The 23,352-nt window shown below is 34.4% G+C and overlaps 1 protein-coding gene and 1 long non-coding RNA gene across 2 annotated transcripts; both read left to right on the top strand.

Annotated features, from left to right (window-relative positions):
• The first annotated feature begins 19,318 nt into the window (after positions 1–19,318).
• LOC138912710 (uncharacterized) lies at positions 19,319–20,622 on the top strand. Its single transcript, XR_011418261.1, has 4 exons — positions 19,319–19,591; positions 19,647–19,721; positions 19,776–19,929; positions 20,406–20,622. It is a non-coding gene; the product is annotated as an uncharacterized lncRNA (long non-coding RNA).
• A 612-nt stretch (positions 20,623–21,234) lies between these two features.
• LOC123002491 (uncharacterized) lies at positions 21,235–23,271 on the top strand. Its single transcript, XM_044392670.2, has 6 exons — positions 21,235–21,383; positions 21,442–21,651; positions 21,715–21,856; positions 22,130–22,308; positions 22,366–22,519; positions 22,694–23,271. The coding sequence occupies exons 2-6, from the start codon at positions 21,565–21,567 to the stop codon at positions 23,200–23,202; spliced, it is 1,071 nt and encodes a 356-aa protein (XP_044248605.1). The 5' UTR covers positions 21,235–21,383; positions 21,442–21,564; the 3' UTR covers positions 23,203–23,271.
• The last annotated feature ends 81 nt before the right edge of the window (positions 23,272–23,352 follow it).

The following is a 23,352-nucleotide window of genomic DNA, read 5'->3' as shown; positions in this document are numbered from 1 at the left end:
AAAAACCCGCTAGTTTGGCGGCAAATCATTGAAAAAAGCTAGATTTTGACGGCTTATAGTTTCTAAACGACCAAAGCTACAGACTCGTGCTATACCTCGTTAAAAAGGTAATTTAAAATGCTAATCGCGTTGCCTTGGGTAAAATTGGCTTTATGCAATAGTTTAAAATTTATGGCTAAAAGTTGTTTTTTTAAATCACTTTATAGAAATTTTCTCAAAAACGGCTCTAACGATTTCTTTTTAACTTTGAAACTATATAGCCCTTGAGATTCCTCAACTTGTTATATATAACACTCTTTCTCATAAAACTGCACGTTTGGGTGTAATTGAGCGATGAAAAGTGAAACCCGTTTCAGATTAGTATGAAAAACATTTAATGCTTACTTGAATGGCCAAAAACCAATTTGGCGAGAACAAATTCTTATTAGACATTTTCAAGGTACAAGTCTAACTTGCAGTGTGTAGTGACGAAGCGCACCAGGAGAGTGTGCGAAGGCGACTACTATATATACACGAAGAAATAAAAATCTGCTGTGATAGTCAGATCGTAATGAGTAATACACCAATCGAAAGGTATTGCAAAAACTTAAAGGATTGCATACCAAAACTTTAAGAAAACCAATTGGATTGGGAGAGAGAGCGGTGAAAGTGAAATAGTGCAAATTTCGAAATCGGAAAATTGTTTTTTATCTCCACTCTACAAAATTTAATCTATTTACTTAAATTATATTTACACATTTATAGTTGGTCACGTACCTGGGAATTCCTCCATTGGTAGAGTTTTTGTCTAAACTCAATGCGCAGACCTAATGGCGCAACTGCCTCCTTAATATCGTCGTCGTTCATGTATTGCAGTTGCTGGATGTTAGCTTGCGCAGCTAAGATAATGCACAAAAATATTTAAATTTATGTAGATAAATAAAGTAAAAGTAAAGAAAGTAAAGACAATTTTCCTAAGTAATGAGATATTTGCTAAAAACTATTTTTGGCATTCAATATTAAAAACGGATTTTCTATGAATTTAGCGTACATATGTGAGATTCGCATGATTAGTTGACATCGACATACATACATACAGCTGTGAAAAAAATAATAGCACCACTAACCCAAAAAAATTTTAACTAGTCACCCTACTCACATTTTTTAACTTTTTTAACTTTCCAAAACGGGTTTTAAATAGTAAGACTAAACATAATTTGAATATGAAAAAAAATGTTAGCTTTATAAAATGTTTCTGGACTTATTTAAGAAAATCTATGCAACACTGGAAAAACGTACGAAAAAAATAATAGCACCACTTCTCTAAAAATAGAATAAAAGGTAGAAAAATGACAAATGGGTAACTTAATCTTTAGTTGGCGGTAGCTAACAAGTAAATCTAAGTTTAAAGTGTAAATATCTTTTGCGATTTTTGGATATAATGACTTACTATCGATTAAACAAGCCAGGACCCTACCTATAAAGGAATTGGGGCCCAAAACTCATGATATATTTTGAAAGTTATTCGGAAATGATTTAAGACGTTTTAGATTAACTGTATAAACTGTCTTTAAAAAAAAACTCGAAGATTTTTTGTTGTGTTATGGTCAAGCGAGTACACAAGTCACTGTATATTGCTGACTGAGTACTTTCGAACTCTTTCTTTGCTATCCTGACCGTGATCCTGGCCGGATTTTATTGCTCAAAGATTCATTTAAGAAGTATTTTGTATTCAGTTTAAGCTTTCAATTACTACCGTATTACTATTTACATCATATGATGATTCATTAACGATGTATTCATCCGTATTGATCTTACTTTAAGAAGGAAAAACAAGCCTATGTTAATACTAGGTCCATGCTCAGTAAATGGATGTTTTGGTACCATGTTCTTGGTCAATTTAGGTGTTTAGAAGACACATGACTTATAAAAAGGATTTCTTCTTACCCAATTTAACTTTGCCTTCACACATTCTCATAAGTTTGCGGGCATTCATTTGTAAGTTTTTTTGACGAGCCCTATGCCCTTGTAAATGTGTTTCGCATTTCGGCTAGGATTTTTTTTTTAAGTGCATGTTTTATAAATTTGTTTATTGAAACATTATCTAACTATTAAAATATTCGATTTTATTTTAAGCACGTGTTTTAGTTTAGTTTTGGCCCTGATAAGATTCTTTGTGCTTTGTGATATAACATTTTGGAAGGAAAAATGGGCCCGGACTCGGTTTTTCTGTGTTATTCCTCAAAGTTTTTGCCATTCTTAATGAAGATGATCCAAAACCTAACCAATCAAACCGGTTTTCATGACCGTTTTCCATCCAATATGTTTCTTTTTTGAATATTATTCTTTTCCAACTTGGAAAATTTTCCACATGTCGTTGTATTGCCAAATGGTAATCAATTTGATGTCTGGATATCAAAAGAAGTTAGTTTTAGTCAAATCTCATAAAATATATCCTTTATACACAAGAATATTAGCGCATCGTAACGTTTTTTTTAAAGAAAACGGAAGTGGTGCTATTATTTTTTTCGGCCTTTTTTTGACTTTTTTTCTTAAAATCTGAAAAAATTATATGTAGACCATATTTTTGATATCCGTATCAATTTTTTCAAATTGGTGGAATACTAATCAAGATAATAAAAAACACTTCTTATATAAAAATCCCCGTTTTCCACATATTTCTTTAATATTAAGAACCTGTGACGAAGTGGTGCTATTATTTTTTTCGCAACTGTATGTACTTATCGCGGTATTACTTTCAATGCACATGCATACATTCATATGTACATACATACTTAAATACATACATACTTGTGTACATCTATGAAAGACTGCATAAGTCAGTACAGAAATAGGCCTAAATTATAATAATTCCGATTAGAATCGGAAAATTTCTAATGAAAGTAATACCACGAGCATTAACCCGATTTTTTTTCTCTTTTTCGATATATATACACGTGTATATATACATATGTGTCCTAGCGCCACAACGCCGGCCTTTAAATCACTCACTCATTTTTAAGCTTTTGTATCATTAAACTTGAAGAAAATTGTATATTTACTTATTTTATAATTGAAGGAAAAGGAAGTTAGTAACTATAATGTGAGTACCGGCGTTGTGGCGCTAGGGCACACACATATGTACACATATAAGAAACTGCACGTGTCCCTGTAGTTCGCCGGGACTGGTCCCGAACTAGCGAAATCGCCATACACCGGGGGCTTGGGACTAACTCCCGTTCATACCACCCGCAATGTAAATTTCTATCCACTTTTACCACGGCATGTCCTAGGCGGTGGTCATATGGCGAAGTTCTGCATTACCTTTCGCCACAAAAGGGACCGATAGGTGGTCCCATATTATACCCCTTTTCGCCACAAAAGGGGCCACCTATCGGACCATCTATCGGACCACCTATCGGTCCCTTTTGTGGCGAAAAGGGGTATTAAATGGGACCACCTATCGGTCCCTTTTGTGGCGAAAAGGGGTATGAAATGGGGTTGGTGTTTTCAATACCAAAAAAGCTGAATGCTATGAAACTTCCCAAGAAAAAATACTTTTTGTTAAATTAATTTATTGTATTATAAGTAGACAATTTTTCTATTTTTTTAATTTATATTTATTGAACAAATTCCTCTGCTGACACGTTTTTGTTGAGTGCCTCATTGTTGTTATTATTTGATTTGGATTTATTTTTAAAAAATCGTTTCTTTTGCAATTGAATTGCCTTGGGAATCAATATTTCTGCATTACCAGATTCTGAAACAATATCTAAAAAAAAATAAGATTTTAGTGTTTTAAAATAAAATGAGAACAGAAACTAACTTCGGCAAGCCAAAGTTTTAATACCCTTGCAGCTTTCAGGAATAAAATTGTGACTAGAAAAGCATAAATATAAAATAAGAATAACCAACAGTTAAATGTAGACTTATTTCACGCTTTTGAAACTTGAACCGACAGACAGACGGACATGGTTAAATGGATTTACTTTATAGGTTTGAAAAGGTCTCCTTTACTGCGTAAAAAACTTCTGGACTAAATTATAATTCCCTCTGCATGGGTTTAAATATATATTTTAAGATTTTGTTATACAAGCCTGTTTACATCAAACCATGTTTTAAAAGTGAAAAGCAGAAAAAGACAGAAAGAAATAGGATTAAAGACAGATGGCATTCTAAGTAAATAGATTGAAATTGAATCAAGAAACTAAGTGTAGGGGAGAGTGGGGGAATTTCGTCAGCATTTTTTCAAAGCTATTTTTTTGTCCATCTTGAGACACGTTATCATATTTCTATTTTTATTGTTGAATGCGGTTAGCACCAAGCTTTAAAATGTGACATTCCCCTATTTTTTTAATTAGCTTGGTGATTTATAAAAAAAATAAAATGTAAAACCAATATACTGGGGCAATCTCACCACACAGGGGGGTAAAATCACCACACAACTGGGGAAATTTCGTCACCTGAAAAATGTAGGGAGTTTAACGCCTGAAAATATGCTACACTGATCAAGCGTACCATTTTTGTTGACGTCCTATATTTGTTGCTGCTGCTGGTAGTCTGTTCGTTAGCCAGCTCGTCAAATATAAAAATATGTATTTAAAATAGGTGCGAATTTACCCTTAGCGTAGGGTGGCGAAATTTCCCTAGACCGTACTTTTTTAGAAATAATTATTTTTCTTGCGAAATTAGGCGCGAAGTTAAAAATCACTGACGCAGAAATGCACATTATAGCACTGTGTATTATATAAAAAATCGTGTATCTTATTCCTTTTGAATTGTGGCATACAGAAAAAATTTCGTCGAGAACTAAATGTAGCTTTTGAACTGTTAAAACACATTTAATATTATAGCTTAATTATTTTGGCCTTCTGTACAAAACAAATGCATTGGTTGTGTCTGGCCGTCTTGAAGGACTGAAACAAAAAAATTATATATTTTTACGACTTATGGATTCCGAGATATTGCAGGTGACGAAATTGCCCCTGTGACGAAATTCCCCCACTCTCCCCTATTATAAAAACAAGAGAGAACGCTATAGTCGGGTTGGTGTCCCGACTATCTAATACCCGTCACTCAGCTAAAGGGAGTGCGAACGCTGTGTCGGGTTTGTGTCCCGACTAATAATCGTAACTCAGCTAAAGGGAGTGCGAGGGAGATAGATATATTTTTTTTGATTGCGTATAACTTTTTAATGAATGGTCCGATTTGAAAAATGTCTTCTACATTTCGATAGGTATAAATATATACAACAAAATTGCATTTATACTTATCGGAAATCTTTAAGGATGTGGGCGCAGGACCCATTTTAAAATCGTTAATGGGCGATTGTGGGCGTTAGAGGGGGCGTGGCGCTCGGCTAAAATAAACTTGCGCTGCGTAGGAAGCCAAAGAATATGTGTGGGAAATCTCAACCTTCTAGCTTTTGTAGTTTCTGAGATCTCAGCGTTCATACAGACGGACAGACGGACAGACGGACAGACGGACAGACGGACAGACAGACAGACGGACAGACGGACATGGCTAGATCGACTCGGCTACTGACCCTGATCAAGAATATATATACTTTATGGGGTCGGAAACGCTTCCTTCTAGCTGTTACATACTTTTGCACGAATCTAGTATACCCTTTTACTCTACGAGTAACGGGTATAAAAATTCTTTTACATTTTGATAAGTAAACACAATAAAACTGCATTTTTACACAGAGAAAATTATCAAAAGTTTTAGGTGCAAAATAAGGGGTGAAACATTTTAAAAAGTAAAACGGTTAATACAAATTTATTTTATTTTGCATTTTCAAAACGTTTTTATATGAAAACGGCACCTAAAACGTTGTATAATTTTCTCTGTGTATTTTCCGAAATATTGAAATTTTGTAAATCGTATATAAGCGATTGTGGGCGTTAGAGGGGGCGTGGCACCCTTTTAAAACAAACTTGCGCTGCGTAGGAACTCCTAGAATCTGCATGCAAAATGTCAATCCTCTAGCTTTTATAGTTTCCGAGATCTCAGCGTTCATACGGACGGACAGACAGACAGACAGACGGACAGAGGAACATGGCTAGATCGACTCGGCTAGTGACCCTGATCAAGAATATATATACTTTATAGGGTCGGAAATGCTTCCTTCTAGCTGTTACATACTTTTGCACGAATACAATATACCCTTTTACTCTACGAGTAACGGCTATAACCACAACAAATGTACTCCATTTTAGATCAAAGGATTAGTGTCCAAAGTGTCCAATAAAATTTTATAAAAATTATCTCTTTTACCTTATACCGTTAACAGCGAAAGTAAGTTTCGAACTGTTGTTACCCTAGTATTGGGGCTAGACCAGTTTAAAAAGTATATTGACATTTTGCAACGTTTCTCGAAGGCTTTGCAATTGACTTTAAAATTATGTAGGAAAAAGTTATAGCCAAAAGAAGAGCCTTTCCGGTGCAACCAGTCTAACCAAACTTTTCTCCCTACTCGTGCCCCACTCTTCCCTACGAATATTTTAGCTTCTATGTTCATTTTTTTCGGTGTATCCAAAAACAGAATGTTTTCAACTTATAGCTTCTTTTTCTTTTTTATACCCTTGCAGAGGGTATTATAATTTTGGTCAGAAGTTTGTAACGCAGTGAAGGAGACGTTTCCGACCCCATAAAGTATATATATTCTTGATCAGGATCAATAGGGGAGTCGATATAGCCATGTCCGTCTGTCCGTCCGTCCGTCTGTCCGTCTGTTTCAATACCGTTTGCGAGCTCAGTTTAAGAGCTAGCAACTTAAAACTTTCACAGTCGTCCTAAAACATGTGTACGCAGATCAAATTTGAAAACCGACCCGATCGGACGTCTATATCCCATAGCTCCGATAGGAACAATCGGATATAGCTTTCACAAAATTAAGATATTTCGCTCAGTGTAAGAGCTTTTGACATGAATCGTATTCTTTTACGCATACCTTGATCAGGGTAAAAGCGCGTGCCTATCGGACGTCTATATCTTATAGCTTCCATAGGAACAATAGGGAGAAATCGGTCAAAATTTGATGTTTTTCAGGATATTTCGGGCAGAATATAAGCTATTGACATGAAACTTTTCAAATCTTATACATACCTTGATTAGGGTAAAAGCGCGTGCCGATTGGGCGTCTACATCCTATAGCTCCCATAGGAACAATAGGGATACAATTTTATTTTTTTCAATTATAAAATATTTTGTTCTCTGCAAGGGTATTAAAACTTCGGCTTGTTGAAGTTAGCTTCCGTCCACGTTATACCCTTGTAGAGGGTATTATAATTTCAGTCAGATGTTTGCAACGCAGTGAAGGAGACGTTTCCGACCACATAAAGTATATATATTCTTGATCAGCACCAATAGCCGAGTCTATCTAGCCATGTCCGTCTGTCCGTCTGTCCGTTTCTATGCGAACTAGTCTCTCAGTTTTAAAGCTATCGCGATGAAACTTTCCCGAAGGTCTTCTTTCTATTGCAGGTAGTACATATGTCGGAGCGAGCCGGATCGGACCACTATATCTTAAGGCTCCCAAACAAATATAAGAAAATTCATTGTAACTTTGTAGGAAGTAGGCGTTTTGATTCTTGACTACTTAAAAACAAAATTGAAATAAATCGAAACGCTGAATCTGAAATCCCTGGAACTGCACCGAGTGAGTATTCTTTTATCTACAAGGGTATATAAGCTTCGGCTGGCCGAAGGTAGCTTCCTTTCTTGTTTTAAATAAAAAAACAATCTAAGTGGCTTTCATTAATCTTAAAAATTGAATTCATGGAAAGGGACAAGTCAAGTGAAAATCCTGGCTGCAAAGGACTCAAATATAAAGAAGCTGGACCCCCGTTAAAGCTAAAATTGGCATCTGCTCTAAGATAATATTTCACTTTTCTTGTACATGACACCAATTTTTTTTTTTGACAAATTTTAAAAATTAATGTAAACCGAAATTATTTTACCGTCTTACCAATACAAATACAAATTTTTTAAAATCCCTGCCAATTAATTTGAATATGCGGCGTGGGCGGTGGATGAAAACAATGGTCCGATTCAAAAAGCAACAAAAACCGAAATTACAGCTTTATCTTAATAGTATATATACAAAATTTCTAAATTGTATCTCTAAAACTAGAGTTTATGCCAAAAAAATAGACTTTTTCCCATAGTGCATTGACGACGATCCTTTTTAAATTCCGGCAAGGCAAGGTAGCAGTATGTGCTGATATAAAGGAAATGTTTTTGCAAGTGCAAGTCCGTAAGGAAGATCAGGATTCGTTGAGATTTCTTTGGAGACATGGTAAACGCGATGCTCAGGTTGATACATACAAGATGACAGTCCTTATATTTGGAGCAGCATGCTCGCCTTCATGTGCTCAATATATAAAAAATATTAACGTCGAAAACGCTGAGATTTACAGGGAACGAGTAATTGATGCCATTCAAACGAAGCATTACGTGGATGACTTCGTAGCTAGTTTCGAGTCTGAAGATGATGCCCTCCAAATCAGCCGGGAAGTCAAGAGGGTCCATAAGTTGGGAAAGTTTCAACTCAGAGGTTTCGTTTCCAACTCAAAGAAAATTCAGCAGTCCCTTAACAACACGGAGGAAAACGAATTGGTAGCACCGACTGTCCAACTAGACAGCGACACGACAGACAAGATTTTAGGAATGTGCTGGGATAGTCGGTCTGACAAGTTCGTATTTGATCTTAAGCTAAACCGAGTGGATAAAGAAATTGTTAAAGGACTGAAGTGCCCCACTAAACGCCAACTGCTGAGTTTGCTTATGTCTGTATATGATCCCTTTGGTATGTTAGCAGATCTAATGATACATGGCAAGATCTTGATACAAGATGTTTGGAGATCTGGAATACATTGGAACGACTTGATGCCGGACAATTTGTTTTGCAAGTTTAAGCTTTGGGTACTTGAATTGGAAAAGGCAAAACAGTTTGAGTTAAGTAGGTGCTATCTGCCAGAATTTTTGTCAGCTAAAGATAACATAGAGCTCCAAATTTTTGTTGATGCGAGCGAACAGGCCTTTGCAACTGTAGCATACTGGCGCATATGCTGTGGCGGAGATACAAAATTAGTCTTTGTTGCTGGTAAGACCAGATGCGCACCGTTAAAAATGTTATCAATTCCCAGACTTGAGTTGCAAGCAGAAGTGTTGGGTACGCGTATGAGAAAGACCATCTTAGATAATCATGATGTCATTTTAAATGGAACAACACTGAGGTCAGACTCCCGAACTGTCATCTCTTGGATTCGGTCAGATCATCGACCATTTGTTGCTCATCGGGTTAGCGAAATTCCTGAAACGACATCTGAAACAGATTGGAGCTGTGCCAACGCACTTAAACACAGCAGACAAGGCAACAAAAGCCACCAAGTGTCCAAAATACGTTACCGGAAGCGAATGGATAAGCGGTCCAGAGTTTTTGCTTGCTGAAAAGGATTCTTGGCCTACGATGGACTTCAGCTTTTCGTCAGATGACGGCACAGAGAGGCGTAAAACTACCATGACTGTTCAAACTACCCAGTTTATAGATATCAGCCGATTCTCGAATTATCTTCGATTAAAACGCATGATGGGATGGTGCTTGAGGTTCGTAAACAATTGTCAAAAACGGATTCAAGAAAGGGAGAAAGGAGAATTATCTGCCCATGAATTATTCCTCGCGGAATTAAAATTGTGCAAGGTGGTACAAAATCAAGTATATAAATCAGATAAGGTGGCTGAGTTACAAAGATCTCAATCTGGAGCCAAGAGCAGTTCCATTTATAGCCTTTTTCGAATCTAAATGCTCATGGAGTTTTAGTGGTTGCGGGAAGATTGGATTATGCCATCGACATTCCAATATCTCAACGCCAGCCAATAATATTGCCGTCCCGAAATATCTTCACTAAACTTATCGTTAGATGGTATCATGAGGCATACCATCACCAAAATGACGATACCATTGTGAACGAAATAAGACGCACGTTCTGGATCACAAATATAAGAAAAGCGGTTACTCGGGCAAAATCACTTTGTCAACATTGAAAGAATTTCAAAGCCAAACCAATCACTCCTTTAATGGGTCAACTGCCCAAAGAGAGAGTGACACCGTATCAACGACCGTTCTCCTTTGTAGGACTAGACTACTTCGGCCCAGTTTTTCGTCACCATCGGAAGGCGACAAGAAAAAAGATGGGTTGCACTCTTTACGTGTTTGACCGTAAGAGCCATGCATTTGGAGCTGGCTGCCGATTTGTCCACCGACGCATGCATTTTGTGCATACGAAACTTCGTAAATAGAAGAGGTATCTCCGTAACTATAAAATCAGACATGGGAACAACTTTCGTTGGTGCCGATAATGAGCTAAAAAAGATCAAAGACCTCTTTGACTGGGATTATATCAAATCAGAAATGGCAAATAAAGCAATTGATTGGCAGTTCAATTGCCCTTCGAATCCCAGTTCAGGCGGTGAGATCAACCAAACGTGTTCTGAGTGTAACGCTTAAGGAGAAAGCTCCCCACGTTGAAACGCTAAGGAGTTTGCTAATTGAATCTGAAAATATAGTAAATAGCCGTCCTTCGACTTATCTTCCCGTTAACATAGAGGATAATCAACCTAGAGGAAGTTGGAAAAAAGGAATCATCATAAGCACAATTCCAGCTAAAGACGGCAACATCAGATTGGCAGAAGTCGAGACATCCTCAGGGATTCTTAAGCGTCCAGTATCAAAGCTAGCAGTTTTGGATGTATTGGGTAAAACTCCATAGTTGTTTTACGGTGGGTGGGATGTTGCTAGTTCATTAAAATCCATATAAATTTATCGCCATTTACCCTTTAACTTATCAGCCCGCTTTCGATATTTATGCCTTATCACGAGATCGCGTCGCCCATCACCGAGTTTCAGTTTGTGTAAAGAAGTCGCGACAACACAATTTAATAAATGTATCTTCATTTTCTGTTCAAAACTTGCGATTAAACTTTATAATTTGTTCATAAATAAACTAAAAGCATAGTTTAAATGAATATTCTATTTGGTGTTGTCTTTTGCCACACGGAGTGGCAACATGCACTGTTAACTTGATATCAAGTTAGCAGAGCAATAACATTATTTAAAAAAAATATATATTTAGAGAAGAGCAACAAATTTAATTGTTTCACGAATAATTTACGGATAATTAACTTTATGCATAATTAACGGCAAATTCTGAAAAAACAAGAAAGGAAGCTAGCTTCGGCCAGCCGAAGCTTATATACCCTTGCAGATCATTCCTATTAATTAACAAATCGCAAAAATGTTCAATTTTCTAATATTTCTCATTAATTTTCCGATCGTTTCTATGGCAGCTATATGATATAGTCGTCCGATTTTGATCAAATTAAAATTGAAATTCGGAAATATTTAAAAAGAGTCATATCCTAGAGTAGAAGATAAAACAATAAAAACCAAAGAAGCTAGAATTTATTTCCTATTACTTTTCCATTAATTTTCCGATCGTTCCTATGGCAGCTATATGATATAGTCGTCCGATTTTGATTAAATTAAAATTGAAATTCGGAAATATTTAAAAAGAGTCATATCCTAGAGTAGAAGATAATACAATAAAAACCAAAGAAGCTAGAATTTATTTCCTATTACTTTTCCATTAATTTTCCGATCGTTCCTATGGCAGCTATATGATATAGTAGTCCGATTTTTTAAATAATTAATTCGAAATTCAAAAATATTTAAAAAATAACATCCCCAAAAGTAGAAGGTAATATTTCAAAAAACACCGAAGCTAGAATTTTTTAAAGTTTTTTTTTTCCGATTGTTCCTATGGGAGCTATAAGATATAGTTGTCCGATCCGGTCGGCTCCGACATATATACTACCTGCAATGGAAAGAAGACTTTTGCGAAAGTTTTGTCTCGATAGCTCAAAAACTGAGAGACTAGTTTGCGTAGAAACAGACAGACGGACAGACGGACAGACGGACGGACAGACGGACAGACGGACATGGCTAGATCGGCTCGTCTTGTGATGCTGATCAAGAATATATATACTTTATGGGGTCGGAAACGTCTCCTTCACTGCGTTGCAAACTTCTGACTGAAATCATAATACCCTCTGCAAGGGTATAAAAATTTGTTGGAAAAGTCGAAGATTAAGATATCAAGTTAGCAGAGCATCCAAAAACTTTTAAAAAAACTGAGCGACACATTTTTTTCTTTCACGAATAATTTACGAATAATTAACGGCAAATTATAGGAAAAAAAATTTTTTGAAAATCAAAAGTTGCACTGCTTACTTTATGCATATAATCCAAAGAAGATGTGGTTTTGGTAAATTGTATTCTAAATAACAAAACCGATGACCCCATTTACAAATTATTGGAGAAGTTTTCCAGCATTGAAAAAATTATACGAATAATAGTATATTTAAATAGATTCATTCGATCAAAACTTAAGAAAGAATCTTTTCCTTCTTTTCTATCGGTAAAGGAGCTGAATCGAGCTGAAAAGATCGTTATTAAAAAACAGCAAGAATATCAATTCAGTCTACACCCAAAAAAAAATCCGAAAGTTTACAGTTATTGAGCGTTGTATTAAAAGTATACTACAGCTAGTGTTAAACTGTCAGTATTAATTCAAAACTAAATAATGCACTATGGGTAAAAATCCCAATTATTTTTTATGAACGGACCATACTTATCGATTCTAGACATCTTCATTTGAAAAAAACCGCTTTCCAAAAATTTTTGGTGGCAAATCTTTAGTGTTGCCACTGCAACAAAGTTGACTGATAGAGAGACCTTTCAGTGTCGAAAAAATCAAGAAAAAATTAACCAACTTTGTTTGTCTATTGTGTGGTGTCAAAGAAGACTTTCATAAATCTAAAAATGGAAATTCCTTGCAAAGGTATTTGTTAACGTAAATTAGCTTAAAAGTTTGCTTTTATGTGTCTTGGTGTCCAACTGTGAACTGTTTTATATATGTATCTTTATAGATTTGAGCTAGCAATTGTGTTTGTCTTTTGTGGAGTATAACTTCTTAATGGCACAGAGTTGCAAAGAAGTAAAAACGAGGAATTAACCACAATAGTGTCCTTGTTGCCATACAACTAATCATTTTTGCTCATTTTTGCTCTTTTTTGGTAAATTTGCGTTTATCTAGCCAAATATGTGTATCTTTATAGAGTTGAGATAGCAATTGTGTTTGTGTTTTGTGGAGTATAACTTCTTAATAGCACATAGTGGCAAAAAAGTAAAAACGAGGAATTAACCACAAAAGTGTCCTTGTTGCCATACAACTAATCATTTTTGCTCCTTTTTGGTAAACTTGCGTTTATCTAATTTGATTCAGCGCTTACATGTAATTCTGATTGCCATAAATTGTCATTACCCTATAAATTCAGAGAAATTCAAAATATTCTGTTCTTAAACGTTCACCGTGTATAGGACCAATTACTTTTGGTATCCCATGTCGCCAACTGTGCATAAAATTTTAGTACACGGATACATCATAATTGAAAAGTCAATTGTTCCTGTTGGCTCCTTAGCAGAAAGTGCATCAGAAGCAAGACACAAACTTTTCAAGGCAGACAGACAATATCATGCCAGAAAATGTAGCAGGGCTGACAATATGTCAGATGTTTTTCACAGAGCTTTGGATACGTCTGATCCCTTACTATCTAGTTTCTGCTTAGTTAAAACCAAAAGGATGCGCCTGCCAGCAGAGGTAGTCGATCTTTTGGATTCGCCAATCATATCCTCAGGTGTTAACCACAATGACGAAGGTACACTCAGAAAAAAACACCGTGCTAAAATCAAGCAAAATCAGTCTTGATTTAAGAACGATTTCATACTTAACAAGAAAGGAAGCTAGCTTCGGCCAGCCGAAGCTTATATACCCTTGCAGATCATTCCTATTAATTAACAAATCGCAAAAATGTTCAATTTTCTAATATTTCTCATTAATTTTCCGATCGTTCCTATGGCAGCTATATGATATAGTCGTCCGATTTTGATCAAATTAAAATTGAAATTCGAAAATATTTAAAAAGAGTCATATCCTAGAGTAGAAGATAATACAATAAAAACCAAAGAAGCTAGAATTTATTTCCTATTACTTTTCCATTAATTTTCCGATCGTTCCTATGGCAGCTATATGATATAGTCGTCCGATTTTGATTAAATTAAAATTGAAATTCGGAAATATTTAAAAAGTGTCATATCCTAGAGTAGAAGATAATACAATAAAATCCAAAGAAGCTAGAATTTATTTCCTATTACTTTTCCATTAATTTTCCGATCGTTCCTATGGCAGCTATATGATATAGTAGTCCGATTTTTTAAATAATTAATTCGAAATTCAGATATATTTAAAAAATCAAATAAAAACACCTCTTAACGAGGTAAAAAACTAGTGACGAACGCACATTCAACATACAAAAGTTCTGATATCAACATTTGTGACGAAAAATTATTACACTCGTCATTAAATAGACTTTCTAATATTTTCTCATTCGGCCCGCCCTAGCAAACTATTCCAGCCTTTTTCCCTTCACAGGCATTTTCTATTGCAGCGTGCCGAATGAGAAAATATTAGAAAGTCTATTTAATGACGAGTGTAATAATTTTTCGTCACAAATGTTGATATCAGAACTTTTGTATGTTGAAGGTGCGTTCGTCACTAGTTTTTTACCTCGTTAAGAGGTGTTTTTATTTGATATCAGAAGTTTTTGTTTGTTTACTTTTGCTCTCATAGGTGCTAATATAAACATTTAAATTTAAATTGGTCATAAATCATAATTTTTAAACTATTGTATTTTAACGAATTCAGTTAAAAAGGCGTTGAAGTATTTCAAAATACCTTTTAAACGAGGTATAGCACATGTCTGTACCTTTAGTAGTGTAGAACTTACAAACTAACGAAATGTAGCTATTTTTAGCTTTTTCCCGCTAAAGTAGCGGCTTTTTCCAAAAGTCGTAGAACAAAAGATTCCTATATGGAACTCTTAAGTGCAAATTTACTGATTCCATGACCCTAAAATACAGTTCGGATACCCTCACACAAAATTCAATACTCAGGGAGCGTTAGTAGTTCGAGCTTGCAAAAGTGGCTATTTTCGTATAAAAATAACTTTTAAACGTGACTTTTTACAGTAATGTGTTATATACCAAAATTTAAGGAATCTCAAGGGCTATACAGTTTAAAGTTTTAAAGAAAATCGTTAGAGCCGTTTTTGAAAAAAATAAAAAAAAGCTAAAAAAAAAGTTTTAAAAAATTGTCTTTTGTTCATATTTTTTTAACTATTACATTTACACAAGTTGCATATAGATGGCGTTTATAGCATTTCAAAATACCTTTCAAACGAGATGCAGCACAAGTCTGTAGCTTTAGTAGTATAGAAGTTACGGCTTTCCGAATTTTAGCTACTTATAGCTGTTTTCCCGCTAGACTAGCGAGTTTTTCCAAAAGTGGTAGAACAAAAGTTTTTTATATCGATGTGATGAACGTCATATCAAATTTTCAAAACTTAGAAAACATGTTTTGGACAAACTGACAAACTGACAAACAGAATTAAATTTTCATTTTGGGAAGACGAAGAAAATCTTATTTTGGCTATAACTTTTGAACGGAGCGTCGGATTTTGACAAATGACCCCTCATTCGACGGGTATTTTCAAAAGGAATACAACTAAAACATTGAGAGGGGGCAATTATCCCCACCGGCCCCAACAGCTCCAAATTTCGAAATATTCACTTTTTTACTTTCACCGCTCTCTCTCCCAAGCCAATTGATTTTCTTAGAGTCTTGGTATGCAATCCTGTTAGTTTTCGCAATACCTTTCGATAGGTGTATCATTCATTATGATCGGACCATCACAGTAGATTTTCATTTCTTCGTGTATATATAGTAGTCGCCTTCGCACACCCTCCTGGTGCGCTTCGTCACTACATGGACTGCCGTCCATAGTGATAACATCCCCAAAAGTAGAAGGTAATATTTCAAAAAACACCGAAGCTAGAATTTTTTAAAGTTTTTTTTTTCCGATTGTTCCTATGGGAGCTATAAGATATAGTTGTCCGATCCGGTCGGCTCCGACATATATACTACCTGCAATAGAAAGAAGACTTTTGGGAAAGTTTCATCCTGATAGCTCAAAAACTGAGAGACTAGTTTGCGTAGAAACAGACAGACGGACAGACGGACAGACGGACAGACGGACAGACGGACAGACGGACGGACAGACGGACAGACGGACAGACGGACAGACGGACATGGCTAGATCGACTCGTCTTGTGATGCTGATCAAGAATATATATACTTTATGGGGTCGGAAACGTCTCCTTCACTGCGTTGCAAACTTCTGACTGAAATCATAATACCCTCTGCAAGGGTATAAAAATTTTAAGAACGTTTCGTACTGAAAGTTCTTGAATTGAGCACGATTTAAACTTAAATGCCAATCAAGCACAAATATTCTTAAACTCAATACAAAAATACTTCAATTGAGTTTAAAAGTATTTTTTTATACCCTTGCAGAGGGTATTATGATTTCAGTCAGAAGTTTGCAACGCAGTGAAGGAGACGTTTCCGACCCCATAAAGTATATATATTCTTGATCAGCATCACAAGACGAGTCGATCTAGCCATGTCCGTCTGTCCGTCTGTCCGTCCGTCTGTCCGTCTGTCCGTCTGTCCGTCTGTCTGTTTCTACGCAAACTAGTCTCTCAGTTTTTGAGCTATCGGGACGAAACTTTCGCAAAAGTCTTCTTTCTATTGCAGGTAGTATATATGTCGGAGCCGACCGGATCGGACAACTATATCTTATAGCTCCCATAGGAACAATCGGAAAAAAAAACTTTAAAAAATTCTAGCTTCGGTGTTTTTTGAAATATTACCTTCTACTTTTGGGGATGTTATTTTTTAAATATTTTTGAATTTCGAATAAATTATTTAAAAAATCGGACTACTATATCATATAGCTGCCATAGGAACGATCGGAAAATTAATGGAAAAGTAATAGGAAATAAATTCAAGCTTCTTTGCTTTTTATTGTATTATCTTCTACTCTAGGATATGACTCTTTTTAAATATTTCCGAATTTCAATTTTAATTTAATCAAAATCGGACGACTATATCATATAGCTGCCATAGGAACGATCGGAAAATTAATGAGAAATATTAAAAAATTGAACATTTTTGCGATTTGTTAATTAATAGGAATGATCTGCAAGGGTATATAAGCTTCGGCTGGCCGAAGCTAGCTTCCTTTCTTGTTTGAGACTGAATCAAACTTATTTCCAGTTCAGAAAGTGATTGCCATATATGTGTGTTATGTAACAAGTTCTCGTTTATTAAATGGTGTAAAGGTAATAATAGAAAATACTACTTAAAAACATTATTATTTATAATAATTATTATTTTATTTATATCGCCAATTATGCATTTGCAAGGTAGGAAATTACTAAAAACTTTAAATGTGTACAGAAATTCTAACAATGTAATATAATATATTATATAATATAATATAATACTTCTAATAATACTTTATTGCTACGGGCAGATTATCCCATTCAATTTATTAAAATTGAAATATAAATATTTTCTTGGCTCCATTTGATACTTTTGTTTACGTAGTGTGGCCGTCAGACCGAAGCCTGAGGAATATTTCTCATTTGTCGTTTTTCTATAAATAATTCGGACGGTCACTCTAATTCACTCAAGTTTTACAAGCGTGTTCGTGAAGTGAAGTTTTTAAGTGGAATCACAAACATAAAGCGATCGGTAAAATGAGTGGAGAAGACAGCAATGATGATCTTCACGAACTGTTAAAGTTGAAAATTAAAGAAGTTTACACTTATCTAAAAGGTAAGCAAAGTGCGCGTTTTTTCTAATACATATGGGACGCTCCATATCAACCCGGCCACCCCCCTTTTTTTTTAATTTTCTATGTGGAAAGTACCACATTGATTGCAAAGCCCCTTGCTTCCAATATTTTACCTCATACCCATTTTTTCAATGTTACCACTCTTTCGCCGTATAATCGCGTAAAAAAGAAAACACAAAATCATTTTTATCCTGCGAACGAAAGAAACAATTGGCATGGTTCAAAATCAGAAAAACCTGTCTTTCCATAGCCGGTTACGAGAAAAATAATAGATTTTATTAGACCGTAGATGACCAAGCGATAGCGTTTTTAAAGTCTAAAAGTAGGATTTCGTCCAAAGGGCCAGTCTGCAAAAATACCATTATATTTTTCTCAGAAAGCCCCATATTTAACGGATTTTATGCCACTGATTTCAAAGTGGGATCTCTCTTGAGGAATTAGCTATGAATTCTTTTGTACGTTTTTGTAGTAGTTAACTGTCAGAAAAAGCTAATAAGTAATATAAAATAATCGTATATGCTTTGGAAAAAATTAACAAATCAATGAAAAGAATTCATAGCTAATTCCTCAAGAGAGATCCCACTTTGAAACCAGTGGCATAAAATCCGTTAAAACTCGGGCCTTTTGAGAAAAATATAATGGTATTTTTGCAGACTGGCCCTTTAGACGAAATCCTACTTTTAGACTTTAAAAACGCTATCGTTTGGTCATCTACGGTCTTAAAAAATCTATTATTTTTCTCGTAATCGGCCATCGAAAGACAGATTTTTCTGCTTTTGAACTATGCTGATTGTGCCTTTCGTTCGCAGGTTAAAAATGATTTTGTGTTTTCCTTTCAGCGCGAATATACGGCGAAAGAGTGGTAACATTGAAAAAATGGGTATGAGGTAAAATATTGGAAGCAAGGGGCTTTGCAATCAATGTGGTACTGTCCACATACAAAAAAAATCAAAAAAGGGGGTGGCCGGGTTGATATGGAACGTCTCATATGTATGTATGTATGTTTTTCGAATCAAGGGCACCCCTGTAGTTCTCAAGGGGGCCGGTGGCACTTTCGGGGTAGAAAAGGGATCGACCACCCAGTGGTCCCTTAAGGGTCAATAGGTGGCGTGTGTATTTTTTACAAGAGCAAAAGAGTTATCGGAGAGTGAACACTTCTATGTGAACACTTCTATATGAGTTAAAAAAATTGTAAAATGAAATTTTTGACAAGTATATAATGATTTTAATAACGAATACAACTTTATTTTGTTTATATAAAAAACAAATTTAAAAAAAGTTAAAATAATAAAATAAAAACTTGATAATGAGATAAAATAAAATAATAAATGATAGAATTTTATTTCTTTTTATATTATTTATATTTAATAATGAGCAATTTAGCTGCAGCAATATTTTTAACAGTAGCGGTGGTTCAGTAGCAAAACGTTTTCTTTTCTTCCATAACAAGCGGATTTTATTGGTGCTTAGATATATAAAATAAATATATAAGTACCTAATTTTATATACATAGAACTAAACAAAAATAATATTAGCGAATGTTTTTATTGCCATCGATTATACGATATCGGTAGTCGCAATATTAATCGTAACGGATTGCCATAACTACCCAACCCCGCTACCATCACTAGCCCAACGTTTGCGCCAAATTTTGTAAACATGTATTTAATTTGTCTTATTGTGCATTTAAAGTGTTATATTTTGTTGTGATCTGAAGTGTCGTCAACAGGTGAGTAACACCATGAGTTGTGCAAGTGAAATACCTAATAATGTGTGATATTTAGCCATGAACAGCAACAGGCACATTCGTCGATTTGTTAAAGAGGAGAAGGAGAAATAGTGGTGCAAAGGACTCCTACGTAAGTCTTTTTTCTTTGATATAAATATTTTAGTGAAATTTTCTTCCTTTTTAGATTAAAGCCATGAGATCGTTGTTGCTGCCAGAAGGGGGTTTAAAAAACTTGCGGAGGGCTCTCACATATGAGTTTGTTGTGGGATTTAATGTTAAAGGCCTTTCTGGAAAAAAAGCCGTAAACTCCTTTACACATTTCTATGGTGCACTTCACGGTAGGTTATTTTTATAACTGTATTTTTTATAATACACTTAGTTTCTTGATTCAATTTCAATCTATTTACTTAGAATGCCATCTGTCTTTAATCCTATTTCTTTCTGTCTTTTTCTGCTTTTCACTTTTAAAACATGGTTTGATGTAAACAGGCTTGTATAACAAAATCTTAAAATATATATTTAAACCCATGCAGAGGGAATTATAATTTAGTCCAGAAGTTTTTTACGCAGTAAAGGAGACCTTTTCAAACCTATAAAGTAAATCCATTTAACCATGTCCGTCTGTCTGTCGGTTCAAGTTTCAAAAGCGTGAAATAAGTCTACATTTAACTGTTGGTTATTCTTATTTTATATTTATGCTTTTCTAGTCACAATTTTATTCCTGAAAGCTGCAAGGGTATTAAAACTTTGGCTTGCCGAAGTTAGTTTCTGTTCTCATTTTATTTTAAAACACTAAAATCGTATTTTTTTTTAGATATTGTTTCAGAATCTGGTAATGCAGAAATATTGATTCCCAAGGCAATTCAATTGCAAAAGAAACGATTTTTTAAAAATAAATCCAAATCAAATAATAACAACAATGAGGCACTCAACAAAAACGTGTCAGCAGAGGAATTTGTTCAATAAATATAAATTAAAAAAATAGAAAAATTGTCTACTTATAATACAATAAATTAATTTAACAAAAAGTATTTTTTCTTGGGAAGTTTCATAGCATTCAGCTTTTTTGGTATTGAAAACACCAACCCCATTTCATACCCCTTTTCGCCACAAAAGGGACCGATAGGTGGTCCCATTTAATACCCCTTTTCGCCACAAAAGGGACCGATAGGTGGTCCGATAGATGGTCCGATAGGTGGCCCCTTTTGTGGCGAAAAGGGGTATAATATGGGACCACCTATCGGTCCCTTTTGTGGCGAAAGGTAATGCAGAACTTCGCCATATGACCACCGCCTAGGACATGCCGTGGTAAAAGTGGATAGAAATTTACATTGCGGGTGGTATGAACGGGAGTTAGTCCCAAGCCCCCGGTGTATGGCGATTTCGCTAGTTCGGGACCAGTCCCGGCGAACTACAGGGTTGTGTCTACTTGCAGTCAGTCACAAAAGTATTCGTTGCGAGGTGGTTCATAAACAAACTAAGTTTTTTTTTAACATTAAAGTAACCAATTAATTCTTTTATTAATTTTTTTAGTTTCAACACATTCAAAATATCTAAAATAAAATAACATGATAATAATTTCTGAAAAAATTATTAAAAGAATTAATTGGTTACTTTAATGTTAAAAAAAACTTAATTTGTTTATGAACCACCTCGCAACGAATACTTTTGTGACTGTCTGTATATGTACTTCCATGTTCATAAATATAAACATTTGGAAAACGCAATTTTAAATCTTTCCTAATATTTTTTCAAGGGGAAATTACAAACATCGACAGGAAATCATAGAGAGGTAAAATATATGAAAATAACGGAAAAAAAGTGTATTAAAGCAAATTAAATAATTTCAGATTGATTTACCACAAATTCTAGCAAAAAACGAAAAAGCCACTTTAATTTTTAAATTTTTTGCCAAAGAAAATCGTTTGGACTCAAAATATCGAAAATTATTAAGTAACATTATTTCGGAATACATGGTAATAAATGATATTTTACCAAAGCAGCCCGTACTAGATAAAGTTGCTTTTGATATTACAACATTGTTCGATTGTGAAATAAAGGTTTGCCAAATCAAAAAAAAAAATATAAAATAAATTTAAAATAATAAAATCAATTGATTGCAGGAAACTTATTTTATAAAAATAAAAGGAAAAAAACCGGGTGGACTGCTTTACAGCAATTGGTACAATTTTCAAACAAAATTTAAGGAGTCATCTATTCGCAAAAATAAGGAAAACATCCCACCTAGCCAAGTACTAACTTTAGGTAAATTTTATTTTATTTAATTTATTTATTTATTTATCTTTTTATTTATATTTTTATTTTCATTTCTATTTATTTTTTCTATTTTTATTTTACTTTCATTTATATTTTTTTTTTCATTTCTATTTTCATTTTTATTTCTGTTTTTTATTTTTATTTTCATTTCTTTTTTTATTTATATTTTTATTTTCATTTCTATTTTATTTTTATTTCTATTTCTATTTTCATTTATATTTTTATTTCACTGTTTTCTTTTTGGTTTTGCTTCTATTCAAGCTGATGAAGTCGCAGTCGACTTGGATTGGCTTAAATACAATATTGAGCCGAGGGAAGTTGTACTCGAAAAATGGTCTAATACATATCAATGGAGGTTTGATCTTTTAAAAACAAACATTTCATTAGAAAATGTTTTTGAAGATTTTCCCATTTTAAAACAGTCATTTGGGTATCAATTGGTAAGTCTCTTAGCCTTCAGCTCATTTCCAATATGTAATTTTTAAATTTCGTTGCAGATCGAAGCTGATTTTCAAAAAGCGTATGAAGGCAGCAGCCATTATTTTGACCAATGGGACACTTTTAAAACCCGTTTTGTATCAGCAGCTCTTTTGAAAATTAAGGATAAGCAAAGCCTTAATATTTTAAAGTCGTTTAATGAACAGTTGGAAGGTAATATATCTTTTAAAGTTTAATATTAAATGTAATTTGGCTTTACTTTGAAAACCATACAAACATATTTCGCAAAATTTATTTTTTCACATATTTGACTTGTTTGAAACTTTGGTAGTTCCCATAATTATTTTTTATTTATTTTGTTTTAACAATTCCTTTTTTTTTCAACAGAAACTCAAAATCTTTTGGTACTACTGCTGATGCATGCTGTTTTGCCTCCAACGGCAAGGATAAAAAGGAGTGACAAATTAAAAAGGCTTACAGTAGAGGACTCCAGGATCGCATTTGTTATTTGGAGACCCACTGTTGGTGAAATAGAAACCTATTTAAAAGAGATTATAGAATTAAGATACCTAAGTAAGACTACTTTGCAACCCATTATTTGTCTAAAAGGTTCAAGCCCTTACGACATTACAGAGTATTACTTGTATGTCTCAAGTGTATTTTATAAGTTTGATAATATTCTTAATTGTTTGGACGTATGTTTTAAGTGTTTCTTTGTTTTAAATTTAAAATATCCGGTTGAGTGCTCGTTGTTCTGGACATTCATTCAGAAATTTTTTTACAACATTCATTTAACAACAGATTTAAAAAGCAGATCGTTGTCCGAGTTATTGAAAGAACTTCAACCAAACAACATTAATCTTTTAAAAAATGATGTTGATATGCAAACTTTGTAAAAGTCGTAGTTTTGACGATATAAATATTTTCATTTCTCATATTAAAGAGTTACATACGTATGACCCGTACATACAACTTCCTTGTGGATACTCTGATTGTTCTAACGTTTTTTCCAGTTTTAAACATTTCAAGAGTCACATGCTAACAAA

The sequence above is a fragment of the Drosophila takahashii genome, chromosome 2R (assembly GCF_030179915.1).
Source record: "Drosophila takahashii strain IR98-3 E-12201 chromosome 2R, DtakHiC1v2, whole genome shotgun sequence".
Lineage (NCBI taxonomy): Eukaryota > Metazoa > Arthropoda > Insecta > Diptera > Drosophilidae > Drosophila > Drosophila takahashii.
Note: the sequence above shows the minus strand (reverse complement) of the source record. Positions and strands in the feature narration are given on the sequence as shown.

Excerpts from the sequence above, each read along its gene's own strand:
- LOC123002491 (XM_044392670.2), top strand. The coding sequence starts at position 21,565 with ATGGTAATAAATGATATTTTACCAAAGCAGCCCGTACTAGATAAAGTT. Across the intron at positions 21,857-22,129 it reads TAGCCAAGTACTAACTTTAG|CTGATGAAGTCGCAGTCGAC; the intron begins GTAAATTTTATT and ends CTTCTATTCAAG. Across the intron at positions 22,520-22,693 it reads GTTTAATGAACAGTTGGAAG|AAACTCAAAATCTTTTGGTA; the intron begins GTAATATATCTT and ends TTTTTTCAACAG.